We start from the raw sequence: 13,643 nt of genomic DNA on the forward strand, positions 1-13,643 counted from the left end.
TAAAAACTTGAAATTTATTAATGAAAACTTTTCAAAGATGAATATACAGATGTGCTATGTGGTAAAATGTTTATGGGGACTAAGTGTACTTATTTTAGGTTTGCTTTTGCCTTTTTACTAAAATAATGATCTTAGAGCGTCTTCTTTCTTTAATATAATCTTTAAATAATCTTTTTAAAAATAGGCTCTTAATGCCAGTGAAAAAGCAGTGGTGGAAGCGTTATTTCAGAGAGATTCACTTGTTCGACAAAGTCAGGTATGACTAGAATTCAAAAATATTTTTTAATGAAAATGAAGGAAAGGAAGATGACATAAAGAAATAAAGTTTTTTAAATTTAAAACTTTATTTTAATTTTTTTTCTTTTGACCCTTTCCTTTATAATTAAAAGGAGTTATGAGCCTTGTTCTTTTATTTTTTAAATAATTGTTCTAGCATTTCCAGGTATAGCCTTTTTAAAACTGTATATTATTCTTATAGAACATTTCATTCTTTTGCCATAATATTATATCTGTTGAAGTAAAAATAGTGGTTGGAAAAATTGTTATTTGGTCTTTTGAATCAGAAACTGTGGAGTTAGGGATAGGAGTATCACCCCAAATAAAACACTTAACAGATTTTATCGTTAATAATCTTTTTCTTTTTCTTTTTTTTTTTTTCATTTTTCTTTCTTAGCTGGTGGTAGATTGGCTAGAGAGCATTGCCAAAGATGAGATTGGAGATTTTTCTGATAATATTGAGTTTTATGCAAAATCAGTGTATTGGTAAGTCACTGAACTTTAATACTGAAGTCACTTAATGTTAGTTTTGTTTACTCATCCTTCAACAAGTATTTACTCATTTTTACTACTTATTCAGTCTGTGAGCAAAACAGATAAAAACCCTGCCTTTATGGAAATACAATTGTTTCAGAGTTAGATAGCAAATAAACAAATATTAGCCTGTTGAGTATTAAGAGCTTTGGAAAAAAGAGTCAGTCAGACTTGATGGATAGAAGATGACAGTGGGAACTACTTTAAGTAGAAGAGATTATTGGGGGAGGCCTCTCTAAGGCAGTAACTGGTAAAAGTAAGAGGTGTTTAAGAAATAAAGGAGGCAAACCATGCAAAAATCTGGGGAACAAGTGTTCTGGGTGGGAACAGAAACTGCAAAGATGCTGTGAAGGTAAAGCATTTGCACAGAGGCCAGGGTGAATACAGCAAAAGAAAGAAGAGTAGGAAATGTGATTGAGGAGAACCAGATCATAGAGGACTTTCACAGTTAGGGCAAGGTAGGGCTTTGGGATTTTATTCTTAATAAGATGGGAAACCTTCAGAGTAGAAGAGTGGCATGGTCTGATTTATGTTTTCAAACAATAACCTTGCTTCATTTTCTTAATAATTGTAATTTGATCATTAAGGAGACACTTCTAATATGTTTCTAGGTACTTGTGATTTTTGTAGAAAATTTATTTTCCCTACATCCTTCAATAGTTCTAAATTATTGTAGGGCTAGAAAGCACTCCTAGGTTAAAAGGACAACTTACTTCAAGACTTGAAGAGAACATTCAGATAGCCTTTGATTTCAATAGCATTACGTATGTATGAAGTGTGTAAATCAACCACAACTTTTCTCTGCTTAACTAGAAAGTTAGTGCTGTTCAGTTTTGTTAAAAATTAAATCATGAGTAGTTGAGATTTTTCTGGGAAAAAGAGAAATTTTTAATTTTTTAAAATTTCTTTAAGTTGTAATTCCCTATTAAAGTGTTTGCAAATTTTTATGAGTTAGTCTCCTTTTTTTATTGGCCTATAGAGAACCCAAAAACAGACTCACACTTATTTGATCAATTGGTTTTCAACAAGGCATCAAAGCAATCCAGTGGGGAAAGGAATATCTTTTCAACAAACCATGCAGAAAAAAACTGGATATGTATGTGAAAAACAGTTAACCTTGACACCTCCCTCATATCATACCCAACAGTTAATCCAAGATGAACCATAGTCCTAAATGTAAAAGTTGAAACCATAAAGCTTTTAGAGGAAAACATAGGAGGACATCTTTGTGACTTAGAGGATGGCAAGAGTTTCTTAGGCCACAGGAAGCAGTAATCTGGGAAAAAATAGATTTGACTTGATCGAATTTAAAACTTCTCATTAAAGACATCATTGAGAAAATGAATGGAGGAAAACCATAGACTGGAAGAAACATTTAAAACATGTACTTGATAAAGAACTACAACTCGGTAATAAAAAGGTGATCCAATAAAGAAGGGTGAAGATTTGAACAGATACTTCATGCAAGCAGATGAATGGCTAAAAAGAACCTGAAAATGTGCTCAGCATCACTAGTCATCTGAGCTAAAATGCCTCTTTATATTTAGCATCTTTGCATGCTTTTTCTGAGTTGCTTTGACTTGAGTTTTTAAAATACAGGCCTATTACAATCACTCTTGTAAAAATTTTTGTACTTACTTTTTCTTTCAGGGAGAATACCCTGCATACCTTGAAACAGCGGCAGCTGTCTTCTCATATAGGAAGTGTCCGTCCTCTTGTCACTGAATTGGTAAGTGTTCTTTGAAATGAAAGTTGTCTTCAAAGTTGTGATTTTTCTTTTTCTATAAGGCTGAGTATTTCTTATCTTGGATCCTTCTTTTGGTTTCTCCACAGTTTGCATATAGTGCCATTTAAACTCTAAAACTACTAATTGTAGTTGATTTTGATGGGATGTATTTGAACACATCCATGGCCTATGAATTGTAAATTGTACAAGAAGATATAGAAAGGATTCCTGATTTGCCAGCATAGAAACAAGTTAACCTTGGTGTTCTAACAAGGTTTGACTCTTCAACCATGAAGTGGTGACCTGCGAAAGCTCTTTTATGTAGAAAGCAAGGGGGAAGAAGCTTTGAATTAGCTTGAGTTAGAAAGGTCATTCTATGATATGAGTAATGGGCGTAACAGTGGATTAAAAAAAACCAGGAGTCTAATTATGTAGAAATAAAGGGGTAAGAGCTTTGGTGGTGTTTGGTTTTTCTTCTTGAAACAAACCTTTGTGACAAGTGGGGGCAAGTAAATTAAATGCTTAGAATAAAGAGTGGTTGAAATAACTACCAACTGAAAAATTGATATAATTCATTTTAGTAACAAAAGCAGTTTTTGATTAAAATTGTTTGGAAGCTACTAGAAGAGCTTGAAGTAAATTGTAGCTAAATTACTCCATAGCAAGCAATTGAAAGTCATTTACTCTTAACATTTGGAAAGTGGTGATTTCCTTTTGCCAGAAAGAAAATGTGTTCCAAAATTGAATGATATTGTCTGTCTGCAACTACTTCTTATGACCTAATACACATTCCACTGCCTGAATTGATAGTCATATTTACCATACACTCAGTAACATTTGGAATATGAATTACTTCCTTTCTTAAGTCTTCAGTTCTCATTTGAAATCATTGTGCAGATCATGTGTGCTGTTTGCTGCAAAAGTGAGGACAGTATGTTATCCTGATTTTTTTTTAATCCCAAATGTTTAAGACACATTTTTTTCTATCCCTGAAAGGTATAGGTAGGAATAACTTTTAGGGGAGGTTTGCTTATTAGAAATCTGTTTTGTTGTTTTTTTTATTTCACTGGACATTGGTATCTTTTCTGTAACATCCCATAATCGGTTCCCTTTTCATATTTTCTCAGAAAGTTACCAGCTAAGTACTTTCTAATTACAGCATGCATTGTGGTTTCTCCAGTTTCTCCTCTCTGCTCATTCATTCTCTGCCTAGGCCTAATTCTGTTGAGGTTTAACTTGGCTGTGTAGTTACTACAACAGGATAAAGCCCAAGTCATCTTGAATTATGAGTAACATCTGTAACCAGGCTGGGCTGGGCTAGTGGTGTGTTCCACTGACGTTGGCATGTACCTTGTGGGCCAAGAATCTATTTCGAATGGGCAGTGGACAATTAATGTGGCAATTTGGAATGTTTGTAACACTTTCATTTACTGTTACTTAATTAAATTGTAAATGAATTTATTTAAGTATATAAACTCAGGAGAGATTTATTATCTCTTCATGTTCAAAATGTATGTCAGTACAAAAGATTTATAGTTGATGTGTTTTTGTGTTTAATTTTTAATTATTTTTTTTGGTAGGACCCTGATGCTCCCATAAGACAGAAAATGCCCCTTGATGATCTGGATAGAGAAGATGAAGTCAGATTGCTCAAATATCTTTTCACTCTGATCCGTGCTGGAATGACAGAAGAGGTAAATTATGTATACCCGGCTTGTCCAATTTCAAAAAGTCATAGGTACTTTAAGTTGGAAGGTATCTTTGTGAACTAGAATACCTCCTCAGTGCAGTAGTCTCTTTCACAATATTTCTGGATCTAACTACTGTTTGGAGCATCTCCAGTAATAAACACATTGTTTCAGAAAGCAGTGCCTTCTAGTTTGCTCATCTCTAGTAGAAAATTCTTTATAAAAAGTCAAACTTGAAGAGGCGGAGCCAGGATGGCGGCGTGAGTAGAGCAGTGGAAATCTCCTCCCAAAAACACATAGAGCTATGAAAATATACCAAAGAAAAATCTTCCTAAAATAGAGACCACAGGACACAGGACAACATCCAGACCACATCCACACCTGCAAGAACCCAGCGCCTTGCGAAGGGGGTAAGATACAAGCCCCAGCCCGGCGGGACTTGAGCGCCCCTCCCCCCGGCTCCCGGCGGGTGGAAAGAAACCGGAGCGGTTTTTTTTTGGCAAGTGCTTTTTGGAAGCCTTAAAGGGACGGGCCCCCGTTGCTAGGGAGGCAGGGTGGCGGGACCGGTGAGCAGGTGCCTGGGACCGGCGCCTGAGGACAAAGAATATCCCGCGTTTCTCCCTGCGGGACCGGCGGGCGGGTGCCTGAGACTGGCGCTTGAGGACGGAGGAAATCGCGCGTTTTCCCCCCTTTTTTTTTTTCTCTTTTTGGCGAGCGCTTTTTGGAAGCCTTAAAGGGACAGGGACCCCGGTGCTAGGGAGGCAGGGTGGCGGTACTGGTGAGCGGGTGCCTGGGACTGGCGCCTGAGGACAAAGAATATCCCACGTTTTTCCCTGCGGGACCGGGGGGCGGGTGCCTGAGACCGGCAATTGAGGACAGAGGAAATCGCGCGTTTTTCCCCCCCTTTTTTTTTTCTCTTTTTTGCGAGTGCTTTTTGGAAGCCTAAAAGGGACAGGGACCCCGGTGCTAGGGAGGCAGGACGGCGGGACTGGTGAGCGGGTGCCTGGGACCAGTGCCTGAGGACAAAGAATATCCCGCGTTTTTCCCTGTGGGACTGGTGGGCAGGTGCCTGAGACCGGCACCTGAGGACGTAGGAAATCGCGCGTTTTTCCCCTTTTTTTCTCTCTTTTTGGCGAGTGCTTTTTGGAAGCCTTAAAGGGACAGGGACCCCGGTGCTAGGGAGGCAGGGCGGCGGGACTGGTGAGCGGGTGCCTGGGACCAGCGCCTGAGGACAAAGAATATCGAGCATTCCTTCCCTGCAGGACCGGTGGGTGGCTGTTTTTTGGAAGCCTTGAAAGGACAGGGACCCTGGTGCTAGGGAGACAGGGCAGCAGGACCAGTGAGCGGGTGCCTGGGGCTGGCACCTAAGGACAAAAAAAAAAAAAAAAAAAAATTGCGTGTTTTTTCCTTTTTTTTTCCTTTCTGTTCCCTCTCTCATTGCTGCTGTTGTTGTTTTGGTTTGGAGAGTGCTTTTTGGAAGTCTTAAAGGGGCAGGACAGGTCACTTAGACCAGAGGCAGGGAATCTGGGGATCTCTGGGCACTCTAACCCTCTGGGCAGCAGGGAGCACAGAGGCCCCTTATGGAGATAAATAGCCTCCCGGCCGCTCCCCCTCCAACGGGGCTCCACCATTTGGGAGGAACAGCCCCAGCCAGGCCAAGCCCACAGCAACAGCAGAGATAAACCCCAAAGCAACTGGGCTGGAAGCAGAAGCCCTGTCTGCGCACAGCGGCCCAGCACAAGCCACTAGAGGTCGCTATTCTCCCAGGAGAAGGCCACAAACCAACAAGAAGGGAAGCTCTTCCAGCGGTCACTTGTACCAGATCGGCAAACTATCTCTATCACTATGAAAAGGCAAAACTACAGGCAGACAAAGATCACAGAGACAACACCTGAGAGGGAGACAGACCTAACCAGTCCTCCTGAAAAAGAATTCAAAATAAAAGTCATGAACATGCTGACGGAGATGCAGAGAAAAATGCAAGAGCAATGGGATGAGATGCAGAGAAAAATGCAAGAGCAGTGGGATGAAGTCCGGAAGGAGATCACAGATGTCAGGAAGGAGATCACAGAAGTGAAACAATCCCTGGAAGGATTTATAAGCAGAATGGATAAGATGCAAGAGGCCATTGAAGGAATAGAAGCCAGAGAACAGGAACGTATAGAAGCTGACATAGAGAGAGATAAAAGGATCTCCAGGAATGAAACAACACTAACAGAACTATGTGACCAAGTCAAAAGGAATAATATTCGTATTATAGGGATACCAGAAGAAGAAGAAAGAGGAAAAGGGATAGAAAGTCTCTTTGAAGAAATAATTGCTGAAAACTTCCCCAAACTGGGGGAGGAAATAATCGAACAGACCATGGAATTACACAGAACTCCCAACAGAAAGGATCCAAGGAGGACAACACCAAGACACATAGTAATTAAAATGGCAAGGATCAAGGACAAGGAAAGAGTTTTAAAGGCAGCTAGAGAGAAAAAGGTCACCTATAAAGGAAAACACATCAGGCTAACATCAGACTTCTCGACAGAAACCCTACAGGCCAGAAGAGAATGGCATGATATACTTAATGCAATGAAACAGAAGGGCCTTGAACCAAGGATACTGTATCCAGCACGACTATCATTTAAATATGATGGCGGGATTAAACAATTCCCAGACAAGCAAAAGCTGAGGGAATTTGCTTCCCACGAACCACCTCTACAGGGCATCCTTCAGGGACTGCTCTAGATGGGAGCACCCCTAAAAAGAGCACAGAACAAAACACACAACATATGAAGAATGGAGGAGGAGGAATAAGAAGGGAGAGAAGAAAAGAATCTCCAGACAGTGTATATAACAGCTCAATAAGCGAGCTAAGTTAGGCAGTAAGATACTAAAGAAGCTAACCTTGAACCTTTGGTAACCACGAATCTAAAGCCTGCAATGGCAATAAGTACATATCTCTCAATAGTCACCCTAAATGTAAATGGACTTAATGCACCAATCAAAAGACATAGAGTAATAGAATGGATAAAAAAGCAAGACCCATCTATATGCTGCTTACAAGAAACTCACCTTAAACCCAAAGATAAGCATAGACTAAAAGTCAAGGGATGGAAAAACATATTTCAGGCAAACAACAGTGAGAAGAAAGCAGGGGTTGCAGTACTAATATCAGACAAAATAGACTTCAAAACAAAGAAAGTAACAAGAGATCAAGAAGGATACTACATAATGATAAAGGGCTCAGTCCAACAAGAGGATATAACCATTCTAAATATATATGCACCCAATACAGGAGCACCAGCATATGTGAAGCAAATACTAACAGAACTAAAGAGGGAAATAGAATGCAATGCATTCATTGTAGGAGACTTCAACACACCACTCACCCCAAAGGATAGATCCACCGGGCAGAAAATAAGTAAAGACACACAGGCACTGAACAACACACTAGAACAGATGGACCTAATAGACATCTATAGAACTCTACATCCAAAAGCAACAGGATATACATTCTTCTCAAGTGCACATGGAACATTCTCCAGAATAGACCACATACTAGCTCACAAAAAGAGCCTCAGTAAACTCCAAAATATTGAAATTCTACCAACCAATTTTTCAGACCACAAAGGTATGAAAGTAGAAATAAATTCTACAAAGAAAACAAAAAGGCTCACAAACACATGGAGGCTTAACAACATGCTACTAAATCAATGGATCAATGAACAAATCAAAATAGAGATCAAGGAATATATAGAAACAAATGACAACAACACTTAGCCCCAACTTCTGTGGGATGCACCGAAAGCAGTCTTAAGAGGAAAGTATATAGCAATCCAGGCACACCTGAAGAAGGAAGAACAATCCCAAATGAATAGTCTAACATCACAATTATTAAAACTGGAAAAAGAAGAACAAATGAGGCCTAAAGTCAGCAGAAGGAGGGACATAATAAAGATCAGAGAAGAAATAAACAAAATTGAGAAGAATAAAACAATAGCAAAAATCAACGAAACCAAGAGCTGGTTCATTGAGAGAATAAACAAAATAGATAAACCTCTAGCCCAACTTATTAAGAGAAAAAGAGAGTCAACACAAATCAACATAATCAGAAATGAGAATGGAAAAATCACGACAGACTCCACAGAAATACAAAGAATTATTAAAGACTACTATGAAAACCTATATGCCAACAAGCTGGAAAACCTAGAAGAAATGGACAACTTCCTAGAAAAATACAACCTCCCAAGACTGACCAAGGAAGAAACACAAAAGTTAAACAAACCAATTACAAGCAAAGAAATTGAAACAGTAATCAAAAAACTACCCAAGAACAAAACCCCGGGGCCGGACGGATTTACCTCGGAATTTTATCAGACACACAGAGAAGACATAATACCCATTCTCCTTAAAGTGTTCCACAAAATAGAAGAAGAGGGAATACTCCCAAACTCATTCTATGAGGCCAACATCACCCTAATACCAAAACCAGGCAAAGACCCCACCAAAAAAGAAAATTACAGACCAATATCCCTGATGAATGTAGATGCAAAAATACTCAATAAAATATTAGCAGACAGAATTCAACAGTATATCAAAAGGATCATACACCATGACCAAGTGGGATTCATCCCAGGGATGCAAGGATGGTACAACATTCGAAAATCCATCAACATCATCCACCACATCAACAAAAAGAAAGACAAAAACCACATGATCATCTCCATAGATGCTGAAAAAGCATTTGACAAAATTCAACATCCATTCATGATAAAAACTCTCAGCAAAATGGGAATAGAGGGCAAGTACCTCAACATAATAAAGGCCATATATGATAAACCCACAGCCAGCATTATACTGAACAGCGAGAAGCTGAAAGCATTTCCTCTGAGATCGGGAACCAGACAGGGATGCCCACTCTCCCCACTGTTATTTAACATAGTACTGGAGGTCCTAGCCACGGCAATCAGACAAAACAAAGAAATACAAGGAATCCAGATTGGTAAAGAAGAAGTTAAACTGTCACTATTTGCAGATGATATGATACTGTACATAAAAAACCCTAAAGACTCCACTCCAAAACTACTAGAACTGATATCGGAATACAGCAAAGTTGCAGGATACAAAATTAACACACAGAAATCTGTAGCTTTCCTATACACTAACAACGAATCAATAGAAAGAGAAATCAGGAAAACAATTCCATTCACCATTGCATCAAAAAGAATAAAATACCTAGGAATAAACCTAACCAAAGAAGTGAAAGACTTATACTCTGAAAACTACAAGTCACTCTTAAGAGAAATTAAAGGGGACACTAATAAATGGAAACTCATCCCATGCTCATGGCTAGGAAGAATTAATATCGTCAAAATGGCCATCCTGCCCAAAGCAATATACAGATTTGATGCAATCCCTCTCAAATTACCAGCAACATTCTTCAATGAATTGGAACAAATAATTCAAAAATTCATATGGAAACACCAAAGACCCCGAATAGCCAAAGCAATCCTGAAAAAGAAGAATAAAGTAGGGGGGATCTCACTCCCCAACTTCAAGCTCTACTACAAAGCCATAGTAATCAAGACAATTTGGTACTGGCACAAGAACAGAGCCACAGACCAGTGGAACAGATTAGAGACTCCAGACATTAACCCAAACATATATGGTCAATTAATATTTGATAAAGGAGCCATGGACATACAATGGCAAAATGACAGTCTCTTCAACAGATGGTGCTGGCAAAACTGGACAGCTACATGTAGGAGAATGAAACTGGACCATTGTCTAACCCCATATACAAAGGTAAACTCAAAATGGATCAAAGACCTAAATGTAAGTCATGAAACCATTAAACTCTTGGAAAAAAACATAGGCAAAAACCTCTTAGACATAAACATGAGTGACCTCTTCTTGAACATATCTCCCCGGTCAAGGAAAACAACAGCAAAAATGAGCAAGTGGGACTACATTAAGCTGAAAAGCTTCTGTACAGCGAAAGACACCATCAATAGAACAAAAAGGAACCCTACAGTATGGGAGAATATATTTGAAAATGACACATCCAATAAAGGCTTGACGTCCAGAATATATAAAGAGCTCACACGCCTCAACAAACAAAAAACAAATAACCCAATTAAAAAATGGGCAGAGGAACTGAACAGACAGTTCTCTAAAAAAGAAATACAGATGGCCAAGAGACACATGAAAAGATGCTCCACTAATTATCGCTAATTATCAGAGAAATGCAAATTAAAACTACAATGAGGTATCACCTCACACCAGTAAGGATAGCTGCCATCCAAAAGACAAACAACAACAAATGTTGGCGAGGCTGTGGAGAAAGGGGAACCCTCCTACACTGCTGGTGGGAATGTAAATTAGTTCAACCATTGTGGAAAGCAGTATGGACGTGCGTCAAAATGCTCAAAACAGACCTACCATTTGACCCAGGAATTCCACTCCTAGGAATTTACCCTAAGAACGCAGCAATCAAGTTTGAGAAAGACAGATGCACTCCTATGTTTATTGCAGCACTATTTACAATAGCCAAGAATTGGAAGCAACCTAAATGTCCATCGGTAGATGAATGGATAAAGAAGATGTGGTACATATACACAATGGAATACTACTCAGCCATAAGAAGTGGAAAAATCCAACCATTTGCAGCAACATGGATGGAGCTGGAGAGTATTATGCTCAGTGAAATAAGCCAAGCGGAGAAAGAGAAATACCAAATGATTTCACTCATCTGAGGAGTATAGGAACAAAGGAAAAACTGAAGGAACAAAACAGCAGTGGAATTACAGAACCCAAAAATGGACTAACAGGTACCAAAGGGAAAGGAACTGGGGAGGATGGGTGGGCAGGGAGGGATAAGGGGGGGGAAGAAGAAGGGGGGTATTAAGATTAGCATGCATGGGCTGTACAACACAGAGAGGACAAGTAGTGACTCTACAGCATTTTGCTAAGCTGATGGACAGTAATCGTAATGTGGTTGTTAGGGGGGACCTGATATAGGGGAGAGCATAGTAAACATAGTATTCTTCATGTAGGTATAGATTAAAAATTAAAAAAAAAAAAAAAGAAAGAAAGAAAAGGGGGATTACTCCTTGATAGGATAAAACTATCCTATCCAAAGATCAACGCATGCTTTAAATATCCTTAATGTTGATCACTTAAAGGGTGTCAGATGATCAGCTATGGAGGTACTCTTTTCTGATAATATTCCTTTCTCTTAATAAAAAAAAAAAAAAGCAGTTACTGTGTGCTGACCTCCAATGAGTTCTGCACAGTGGTATAGAGGGCATGTCAAAGTGTGGGCAAAGGGTCTGTTTGTTTCTATGCAGAAGATCAAGGCCTAGCTTGGATACCCAGAAAATGAACTAAGATACGATATGAGGAGCTTCCGGCATCAGCACTCTCTGGAGGACTTGTGCCAGGGGATGATCATCAAAAAGCCTCCACAGGGATCCGGACGATGCTGCGGTTGTGGCTGCATCCAGCCCACCGTCTCCTGGACTTGCCATAGGAATGAGGAGGGAGATGTCTAGGTTGGCATGTGCATACAGTGAGACAACGAATTTGACCGGATCTGTACTGTTGGAACTCAACCAGGAGTTGGGAGGGGTGCAAGTTGTAGCACTCCAAAATCTCATGACTATAGACTATCTATGGTTAAAAGAACATATGGGATGTGAACAGATCCCAGAAATGGGCTGCTTTAATTTGTCTGATGGTCCAAGTACAGTTGGACAATATCCATCATATCATAGATAAATTTTCACAAATGCCTAGGGTGCCTAAATGGTTTTCTTGGCTTCACTGGAGATGGATGGAAATTATAGATTTGCTTTGTTTATGTCACCGTATTCCTATTATGTTAATATGTGTGTGCAAATTAGTTAGTAGTTTAAAACCAATACATACTTAAGGTACTATACAAGAAGATATGTCAAAGAAATAATCAATCCTCCCATGTTTCCTTCATATGGTACATCTATAGCTTTTCTTCTTCCTTCCTAATTACAACCCTTAAATAGAATTCGTGCCTCATATCGAATTTACCGAGTATCATAATTCCTCCAGGTGTAAAGATACCTCGAGACAAGTGCTGGGCATAGAAGCCACAGGGCATAAATCTGCAAAGAAGTAAAAAGCTAACCTTTGCAAACAATATGGCTTCTCTCTCACTTACCAACTTTACATTTCCCTGTATGGCCCGGAAGATGACTGGTTAGCCAGAGACGGGTAAGATTCCTCAAGGGAGGAACAACCTAAGACAGGCACAGTCGCAGGGGGGCCATCAGGTGAGAATTTGGGGATCAACAGAGGTGAGGCTCAGAACCTCACCCCCCCTGCTTTGAGAGAAATCTTCTGCATCCGTGGATGTTTTGCTGCCCTTGTCTAGCCTGGATTAATACTTAGTCCATAGGCACACACCTGATCATCTGATCATCTACATTTGCCCTCTTACAGCACTAAACTATGTTTTCTACCTTTATCTTGCATCTACCTACCACTTCAGCATTTTATTAAAAATAAAAATAATAATAATAAGAAAGGGAGAAATGTGGGATCAACATATAAATCAAGTACAAAAATCAAACGAATATTCATATTTGACCTGATTGTTTATGTCATAATGTGTGATCAAAACCAAAAGTTTCTGTGATGAATGCCCTTGTACTGTTCACCATGTAAGAATTTATTCACTATGTAAGAATTCGTTCACCATGTAAGAACTTGTTCGTTATGCTTCAGAAGATTGGAGACTGATGAGAATTAGGCTTGAGATGGATTAATGATTGTACATTGAGCGTTGACCCCCGTATACTGAATTTTATTGTTGTTAACAACCATTTGATCAATAAATATGAGAGATGCCCTCTCAGAAAAAAAAAAAAAAAAAAAGTCAAACTTTGCCCCCCTACATTGTACTGCATTACCCTAGGTATATCCCCATCATTATTAGTTCTGGTCTTTAAGAGTTGAAAAAAAGTGACCCTAATTGCTCTTCTAGGTGATGCTACTTAGCATTTGAAGAGTGGCCTTCAGAATTCTTCCTTTTCATCTTACCTATTTGAAGTGTAATTTGCCTTGTGATATTTAAGATCCTATGTAGGAGTCCCCCCTTATCTGCTGAGGATACTTTCCAAGACCCCCAGTGGATACCTAAAACCACAGATAGTAGCAAACCTTATATATAGTGTGTTTTTTCCTAAACATACACAGCTACAATAGAGTTTAGTTTATAAATGAGGCACAGTAAGAGATTAACAATAACAACTAATAATAAAATAGAGCAGTTAAAACAGCACACTGTAATAATAATTATGTGAATATGGTTTCTCTCCCAAAATCCCTTATTGTCCTGTACTCACTCCTCTTGTGATGATGTGAGATGATGAAATACCTACGGGATGAGA

At 39.1% G+C, this 13,643-nt stretch overlaps 1 protein-coding gene across 1 annotated transcript in view; it reads left to right on the forward strand.

Moving 5' to 3' along the window:
* The window catches only part of NUP107 (nucleoporin 107), a 45,216-nt gene that overhangs the window by 17,419 nt on the left and 14,154 nt on the right, over positions 1-13,643 (forward strand). The window contains exons 9-12 of the mRNA XM_073215579.1: positions 185-256; positions 674-762; positions 2,461-2,539; positions 4,117-4,230. Of these exons, the coding sequence (XP_073071680.1) occupies positions 185-256; positions 674-762; positions 2,461-2,539; positions 4,117-4,230 (354 nt within the window). The remainder of the gene's footprint in view (positions 1-184; positions 257-673; positions 763-2,460; positions 2,540-4,116; positions 4,231-13,643) is intronic.

The sequence above is a fragment of the Manis javanica genome, chromosome 10 (genome assembly GCF_040802235.1).
Source record: "Manis javanica isolate MJ-LG chromosome 10, MJ_LKY, whole genome shotgun sequence".
NCBI classification, from domain to species: domain Eukaryota; kingdom Metazoa; phylum Chordata; class Mammalia; order Pholidota; family Manidae; genus Manis; species Manis javanica.